The following is an 8,900-nucleotide window of genomic DNA, read 5'->3' on the forward strand; positions in this document are numbered from 1 at the left end:
CACTGCACCATAGACTCAACACTGACCCATAGACTCAACACTGCCCGTAGACTCAACACTGCACCATAGACTCAACACTGCACCATAGACTCAACACTGCACCATAGACTCAACACTGCACCATAGACTCAACACTACCCATAGACTCAACACTGCCCATAGACTCAACACTGCACCATAGACTCAACGCTGCCCATAGACGCAACACTACCCATAGACTCAACACTGCCCATAGACTCAACACTACCCATAGACTCAACACTGCCCATAGACTCAACACTACCCATTGACTCAACACTGCCCATAGACTCAACACTGCACCATAGACTCAACACTGCACCATAGACTCAACACTACCCATAGACTCAACGCTGCCCATAGACTCAACACTGCCCATAGACTCAACACTGCACCATAGACTCAACACTGCACCATAGACTCAACACTGTCCATAGACTCAACACTGCCCATAGACTCAACACTGCACCATAGACTCAACACTGCCCATAGACTCAACACTGCCCATAGACTCAACACTGCCCATAGACTCAACACTGCCCACAGACTCAACACTGCACCATAGACTCAACACTGCACCATAGACTCAACGCTGCACCATAGACTCAACACTGCACCATAGACTCAACACTGCACCATAGACTCAACACTGCACCATAGACTCAACACTGCACCATAGACTCAACACTGCACCATAGACTCAACACTGACCCATAGACTCAACACTGCCCGTAGACTCAACACTGCACCATAGACTCAACACTGCACCATAGACTCAACACTGCACCATAGACTCAACACTGCACCATAGACTCAACACTACCCATAGACTCAACACTGCCCATAGACTCAACACTGCACCATAGACTCAACGCTGCCCATAGACGCAACACTACCCATAGACTCAACACTGCCCATAGACTCAACACTACCCATAGACTCAACACTGCCCATAGACTCAACACTACCCATTGACTCAACACTGCCCATAGACTCAACACTGCACCATAGACTCAACACTGCACCATAGACTCAACACTACCCATAGACTCAACGCTGCCCATAGACTCAACACTGCCCATAGACTCAACACTGCACCATAGACTCAACACTGCACCATAGACTCAACACTGTCCATAGACTCAACACTGCCCATAGACTCAACACTGCACCATAGACTCAACACTGCCCATAGACTCAACACTGCCCATAGACTCAACACTGCCCATAGACTCAACACTGCCCACAGACTCAACACTGCACCATAGACTCAACACTGCACCATAGACTCAACACTGCACCATAGACTCAACACTGCACCATAGACTCAACACTGCCCATAGACTCAACACTGCCCATAGACTCAACACTGCACCATAGACTCAACACTGCCCATAGACTCAACACTGCCCATAGACTCAACACTGCACCATAGACTCAACACTGCACCATAGACTCAACACTGCCCATAGTCTCAACACTGCACCATAGACTCAACACTGCCCATAGACTCAACACTGCACCATAGACTCAACACTGCCCATAGACTCAACACTGCACCATAGACTCAACACTGCACCATAGACTCAACACTGCCCATAGTCTCAACACTGCACCATAGACTCAACACTGCCCATAGACTCAACACTGCACCATAGACTCAACACTGCACCATAGACTCAACACTGCACCATAGACTCAACACTGCCCATAGTCTCAACACTGCACCATAGACTCAACACTGCCCATAGACTCAACACTACCCATAGACTCAACACTGCCCACAGACTCAACACTGCACCATAGACTCAACACTGCACCACAGACTCAACACTGCACCATAGACTCAACACTGCACCATAGACTCAACACTGCCCATAGACTCAACACTGCCCATAGACTCAACACTGCACCATAGACTCAACACTGCACCATAGACTCAACACTGCACCATAGACTCAACACTGCACCATAGACTCAACACTGCCCATAGACTCAACACTGCACCATAGACTCAAAACTGCACCATAGACTCAACACTGCCCATAGACTCAACACTGCACCATAGACTCAACACTGCACCATAGACTCAACACTGCACCATAGACTCAACACTGCACCATAGACTCAGCACTGTCCCATAGACTCAGCACTGCCCCATAGACTCAACACTGCCCATAAACTCAACACTGCCCATAGACTCAACACTGCCCATAGACTCAACACTGCCCATAGACTCAACACTGCACATAGACTCAACACTGCCCATAGACTCAACACTGCCCCATAGACTCAACACTGCCCATAGACTCAACACTGCACCATAGACTCAACACTACCCATAGACTCAACACTGCCCATAGACTCAACACTGCACCATAGACTCAACACTGCCCATAGACTCAACACTGCCCATCGACTCAACACTGCTCATAGACTCAGCACTGCCCATAGACTCAACACTGCCCATAGACTCAACACTACCCATAGACTCAACACTGCCCATAGACTCAACACTGCCCATAGACTCAACACTGCACCATAGACTCAACACTGCCCATAGACTCAACACTGCCCATAGACTCAACACTGCCCATAGACTCAACACTGCCCATAGACTCAACACTGCCCATAGACTCAACACTGCACCATAGACTCAACACTGCACCATAGACTCAACACTGCCCATAGACTCAACACTGCCCATAGACTCAACACTGCCCATAGACTCAACACTGCACCATAGACTCAACACTGCACCATAGACTCAACACTGCCCATAGACTCAACACTGCACCATAGACTCAACACTGCCCATAGACTCAACACTGCCCATAGACTCAACACTGCCCATAGACTCAACACTGCCCATAGACTCAACACTGCCCATAGACTCAACACTGCCCATAGACTCAACACTGCCCATAGACTCAACACTGCCCATAGACTCAACACTGCCCATAGACTCAACACTACCCATAGACTCAACACTGCCCATAGACTCAACACTGCCCATAGACTCAACACTGCACCATAGACTCAACACTGCCCATAGACTCAACACTGCCCATAGACTCAACACTGCCCATAGACTCAACACTGCCCATAGACTCAACACTGCCCATAGACTCAACTTGTTGTCTAATCGTCGTCTGCGTCTTGTCCCAGCGTCCTGAAGGTGAAGCTGCGAGCGGCGCTGAGCTACGGCGTCCCCGCTGTGTTCGCCTTCACCCCTACGGCGCGCGGTGGACTCTCCCAGGCCGGCCCGGCTAACGCTGCGGTCGGAGGTGAGACCATCGCACTCTGGGGGTGGTGGGGGGGGGTGGTGGGGGGTCAGGGTCTCCTGGTCGTTGAGACGCACAACTACAGGGCGGGTGAATGAGTGGAGTTTGTGTGATCTCCCCCTGTTGTACAGAGTGAGAGTGAGTGAGTGGAGTTTGAGTGATCTCCCCCTGTTCTACAGAGTGAGAGTGAGTGAGTGGAATTTGTGTGATCTCCCCCTGTTCTACAGAGTGAGTGAGTGGAGTTTGTGTGATCTCCCCCTGTTCTACAGAGTGAGAGTGAGTGAGTGGAGTTTGTGTGATCTCCCCCTGTTGTACAGAGTGAGTGAGTGGAGTTTGTGTGATCTCCCCCTGTTCTACAGAGTGAGTGGAGTTTGTGTGATCTCCCCCTGTTGTACAGAGTGAGTGAGTGGAGTTTGTGTGATCTCCCCCTGTTGTACAGAGTGAATGAGTGGAGTTTGTGTGATCTCCCCCTGTTCTACAGAGTGAGAGTGAGTGAGTGGAGTTCGTGTGATCTCCCCCTGTTATACAGAGTGAATGAGTGGAGTTCGTGTGATCTCACCCTGTTCTACAGAGTGAGAGTGAGTGAGTGGAGTTTGAGTGATCTCCCCCTGTTGTACAGAGTGAGAGTGAGTGAGTGGAGTTTGAGTGATCTCCCCCTGTTCTACAGAGTGAGAGTGAGTGAGTGGAGTTTGTGTGATCTCCCCCTGTTGTACAGAGTGAGTGGAGTTTGTGTGATCTCCCCCTGTTCTACAGAGTGAGAGTGAGTGAGTGGAGTTTGAGTGATCTCCCCCTGTTCTACAGAGTGAGAGTGAGTGAGTGGAGTTTGTGTGATCTCCCCCTGTTGTACAGAGTGAGTGAGTGGAGTTTGTGTGATCTCCCCCTGTTGTACAGAGTGAATGAGTGGAGTTTGTGTGATCTCCCCCTGTTGTACAGAGTGAATGAGTGGAGTTTGTGTGATCTCCCCCTGTTCTACAGAGTGAGAGTGAGTGAGTGGAGTTCGTGTGATCTCCCCCTGTTATACAGAGTGAATGAGTGGAGTTCGTGTGATCTCACCCTGTTCTACAGAGTGAGAGTGAGTGAGTGGAGTTTGTATGATCTCCCCCTGTTATACAGAGTGAGTGAGTGGAGTTTGTGTGATCTCCCCCTGTTCTACAGAGTGAGTGATTGGAGTTTGTGTGATCTCCCCCTGTTCTACAGAGTGAGTGAGTGGAGTTTGTGTGATCTCCCCCTGTTCTACAGAGTGAGTGAGTGGAGTTTGTGTCATCTCACCCTGTTCTACAGAGTGAGTGAGTGGAGTTTGTGTGATCTCCCCCTGTTCTACAGAGTGAGTGAGTGGAGTTTCTGTGATCTCCCCCTGTTCTACAGAGTGAGTGGAGTTTGTGTGATCTCCCCCTGTTGTACAGAGTGAGTGAGTGGAGTTTGTGTGATCTCCCCCTGTTCTACAGAGTGAGAGTGAGTGAGTGGAGTTCGTGTGATCTCCCCCTGTTTTACAGAGTGAGTGAGTGGAGTTTGTATGATCTCACCCTGTTCTACAGAGTGAGTGAGTGGAGTTTGTGTGATCTCCCGCTGTTCTACAGAGTGAGTGAGTGGAGTTTGTATGATCTCACCCTGTTCTACAGAGTGAGGGAGTGGAGTTTGTGTGATCTCACCCTGTTATACAGAGTGAGTGAGTGGAGTTTGTGAACTCTCCCTGTTGTACAGACTGAGTGAGTGGAGTTTGTGTGAACTCCCGCTGTTTTACAGAGTGAGTGAGTGGAGTTTGTGTGATCTCCCCCTGTTCTACAGAGTGAGTGAGTGGAGTTTGTGTGATCTCCCCCTCTTCTACAGAGTGAGTGAGTGGAGTTTGTGTGATCTCACCCTGTTATACAGAGTGAGTGAGTGGAGTTTGTGTGAACTCTCCCTGTTGTACAGACTGAGTGAGTGGAGTTTGTGTGAACTCCCGCTGTTTTACAGAGTGAGTGAGTGGAGTTTGTGTGATCTCCCCCTGTTCTACAGAGTGAGTGAGTGGAGTTTGTGTGATCTCCCCCTGTTCTACAGAGTGAGTGAGTGGAGTTTGTGTGATCTCCCCCCCTGTTCTACAGAGTGAGTGAGTGGAGTTTGTGTGATCTCCCCCTGTTCCACAGAGTGAGTGAGTGGAGTTTGTGTGATCTCCCCCTGTTCTACAGAGTGAGTGAGTGAGTGGAGTTTGTGTTATCTCCCCCTGTTATACAGAGTGAGTGAGTGGAGTTTGTGTGATCTCCCCCCCTGTTCTACAGAGTGAGTGAGTGGAGTTTGTGTGATCTCCCCCTGTTCTACAGAGTGAGTGAGTGGAGTTTGTGTGATCTCCCCCTGTTCTACAGAGTGAGTGAGTGGAGTTTGTGTTATCTCCCCCTGTTATACAGAGTGAGTGAGTGGAGTTTGTGTGATCTCCCCCTGTTCTACAGAGTGAGTGAGTGGAGTTTGTGTGATCTCCCCCTGTTCTACAGAGTGAGTGAGTGAGTGGAGTTTGTGTTATCTCCCCCTGTTATACAGAGTGAGTGAGTGGAGTTTGTGTGATCTCCCCCCCTGTTCTACAGAGTGAGTGAGTGGAGTTTGTGTGATCTCCCCCTGTTCTACAGAGTGAGTGAGTGGAGTTTGTGTGATCTCCCCCTGTTCTACAGAGTGAGTGAGTGGAGTTTGTGTGATCTCCCCCTGTTGTACAGAGTGAGTGAGTGGAGTTTGTGTGATCTCCCCCTGTTGTACAGAGTGAGTGAGTGGAGTTTGTGTGATCTCCCCCTCTTCTACAGAGTGAGTGAGTGGAGTTTGTGTGATCTCACCCTGTTATACAGAGTGAGTGAGTGGAGTTTGTGTGAACTCTCCCTGTTGTACAGACTGAGTGAGTGGAGTTTGTGTGAACTCCCGCTGTTTTACAGAGTGAGTGAGTGGAGTTTGTGTGATCTCCCCCTGTTCTACAGAGTGAGTGAGTGGAGTTTGTGTGATCTCCCCCTGTTCTACAGAGTGAGTGAGTGGAGTTTGTGTGATCTCCCCCCCTGTTCTACAGAGTGAGTGAGTGGAGTTTGTGTGATCTCCCCCTGTTCTACAGAGTGAGTGAGTGGAGTTTGTGTGATCTCCCCCTGTTCCACAGAGTGAGTGAGTGGAGTTTGTGTGATCTCCCCCTGTTCTACAGAGTGAGTGAGTGAGTGGAGTTTGTGTTATCTCCCCCTGTTATACAGAGTGAGTGAGTGAAGTTTGTGTGATCTCCCCCTGTTGTACAGAGTGAGTGAGTGGAGTTTGTGTGATCTCCCCCTCTTCTACAGAGTTAGTGAGTGGAGTTTGTGTGATCTCACCCTGTTGTACAGACTGAGTGAGTGGAGTTTGTGTGAACTCCCGCTGTTCTACAGAGTGAGTGAGTGGAGTTTGTGTGATCTCCCCCTGTTCTACAGAGTGAGTGAGTGGAGTTTGTGTGATCTCCCCCTGTTGTACAGAGTGAGTGAGTGGAGTTTGTGTGATCTCCCCCTGTTGTACAGAGTGAGTGAGTGGAGTTTGTGTGATCTCCCCCTCTTCTACAGAGTGAGTGAGTGGAGTTTGTGTGATCTCACCCTGTTATACAGAGTGAGTGAGTGGAGTTTGTGTGAACTCTCCCTGTTGTACAGACTGAGTGAGTGGAGTTTGTGTGAACTCCCGCTGTTTTACAGAGTGAGTGAGTGGAGTTTGTGTGATCTCCCCATGTTCTACAGAGTGAGTGAGTGGAGTTTGTGTGATCTCCCCCTGTTCTACAGAGTGAGTGAGTGGAGTTTGTGTGATCTCCCCCCCTGTTCTACAGAGTGAGTGAGTGGAGTTTGTGTGATCTCCCCCTGTTCTACAGAGTGAGTGAGTGGAGTTTGTGTGATCTCCCCCTGTTCCACAGAGTGAGTGAGTGGAGTTTGTGTGATCTCCCCCTGTTCTACAGAGTGAGTGAGTGAGTGGAGTTTGTGTTATCTCCCCCTGTTATACAGAGTGAGTGAGTGAAGTTTGTGTGATCTCCCCCTGTTGTACAGAGTGAGTGAGTGGAGTTTGTGTGATCTCCCCCTCTTCTACAGAGTTAGTGAGTGGAGTTTGTGTGATCTCACCCTGTTGTACAGACTGAGTGAGTGGAGTTTGTGTGAACTCCCGCTGTTCTACAGAGTGAGTGAGTGGAGTTTGTATGATCTCACCCTGTTCTACAGAGTGAGGGAGTGGAGTTTGTGTGATCTCACCCTGTTCTACAGAGTGAGTGAGTGGAGTTTGTGTGATCTCCCCCTGTTCTACAGAGTGAGTGAGTGGAGTTTGTGTGATCTCACCCTGTTCTACAGAGTGAGTGAGTGGAGTTTGTGTGATCTCCCCCTGTTGTACAGAGTGAGTGAGTGGAGTTTGTGTGATCTCCCCCTGTTGTACAGAGTGAGTGAGTGGAGTTTGTGTGATCTCCCCCTCTTGTACAGAGTGAGTGAGTGGAGTTTGTGTGATCTCCCCCTGTTCTACAGAGTGAGTGAGTGGAGTTTGTGTGATCTCCCCCTCTTGTACAGAGTGAGTGAGTGGAGTTTGTGTGATCTCCCCCTGTTCTACAGAGTGAGTGAGTGGAGTTTGTGTGATCTCACCCTGTTGTACAGAGTGAGTGAGTGGAGTTTGTGTGGTCTCCCCCTGTTCTACAGAGTGAGTGAGTGGAGTTTGTGTGGTCTCCCCCTGTTCTACAGAGTGAGTGAGTGGAGTTTGTGTGATCTCCCCCCGTTCTACAGAGTGAGTGCGTGGAGTTTGTGTGATCTCCCCCTGTTCTACAGAGTGAGTGAGTGGAGTTTGTGTGATCTCCCCCTGTTCTACAGAGTGAGTGAGTGGAGTTTGTGTGATCTCACCCTGTTGTACAGAGTGAGTGAGTGGAGTTTGTGTGATCTCCCCCTGTTGTACAGAGTGAGTGAGTGGAGTTTGTGTGATCTCCCCCTGTTGTACAGAGTGAGTGAGTGGAGTTTGTGTGATCTCACCCTGTTCTACAGAGTGAGTGAGTGGAGTTTGTGTGATCTCCCCCTGTTGTACAGAGTGAGTGAGTGAAGTTTGTGTGATCTCCCCCTCTTGTACAGAGTGAGTGAGTGGAGTTTGTGTGATCTCCCCCTGTTCTACAGAGTGAGTGAGTGGAGTTTGTGTGATCTCACCCTGTTGTACAGAGTGAGTGAGTGGAGTTTGTGTGGTCTCCCCCTGTTCTACAGAGTGAGTGAGTGGAGTTTGTGTGATCTCCCCCCGTTCTACAGAGTGAGTGCGTGGAGTTTGTGTGATCTCCCCCTGTTCTACAGAGTGAGTGAGTGGAGTTTGTGTGATCTCCCCCTGTTCTACAGAGTGAGTGAGTGGAGTTTGTGTGATCTCACCCTGTTGTACAGAGTGAGTGCGTGGAGTTTGTGTGATCTCACCCTGTTCTACAGAGTGAGTGAGTGGAGTTTGTGTGATCTCCCCCTGTTGTACAGAGTGAGTGAGTGGAGTTTGTGTGATCTCCCCCTGTTCTACAGCGTGAGTGAGTGGAGTTTGTGTGATCTCCCCCCGTTATACAGAGTGAGTGAGTGGAGTTTGTGTGATCTCACCCTGTTCTACAGAGTGAGTGAGTGGAGTTTGTGTGATCTCACCCTGTTCTACAGAGTGAGT

The 8,900-nt window shown here is 49.6% G+C and overlaps 2 protein-coding genes across 6 annotated transcripts in view; one reads left to right on the top strand and one right to left on the bottom strand.

Annotated features, from left to right (window-relative positions):
* The window catches only part of ATP13A1 (ATPase 13A1), a 206,111-nt gene that overhangs the window by 117,841 nt on the left and 79,370 nt on the right, over nucleotides 1–8,900 (bottom strand). The window lies entirely within an intron of this gene.
* The window catches only part of LOC142905805 (uncharacterized), a 91,053-nt gene that overhangs the window by 59,118 nt on the left and 23,035 nt on the right, over nucleotides 1–8,900 (top strand). Inside the window, exon 16 of the mRNA XM_076052932.1 lies at nucleotides 3,187–3,305. Within this exon, the coding sequence (XP_075909047.1) occupies nucleotides 3,187–3,305 (119 nt within the window). The remainder of the gene's footprint in view (nucleotides 1–3,186; nucleotides 3,306–8,900) is intronic.

Source organism: Petromyzon marinus, chromosome 59 (assembly GCF_048934315.1).
Source record: "Petromyzon marinus isolate PM22_M1 ecotype Great Lakes invasive population chromosome 59, UKy_Petmar_22M1.pri1.0, whole genome shotgun sequence".
NCBI lineage: Eukaryota > Metazoa > Chordata > Hyperoartia > Petromyzontiformes > Petromyzontidae > Petromyzon > Petromyzon marinus.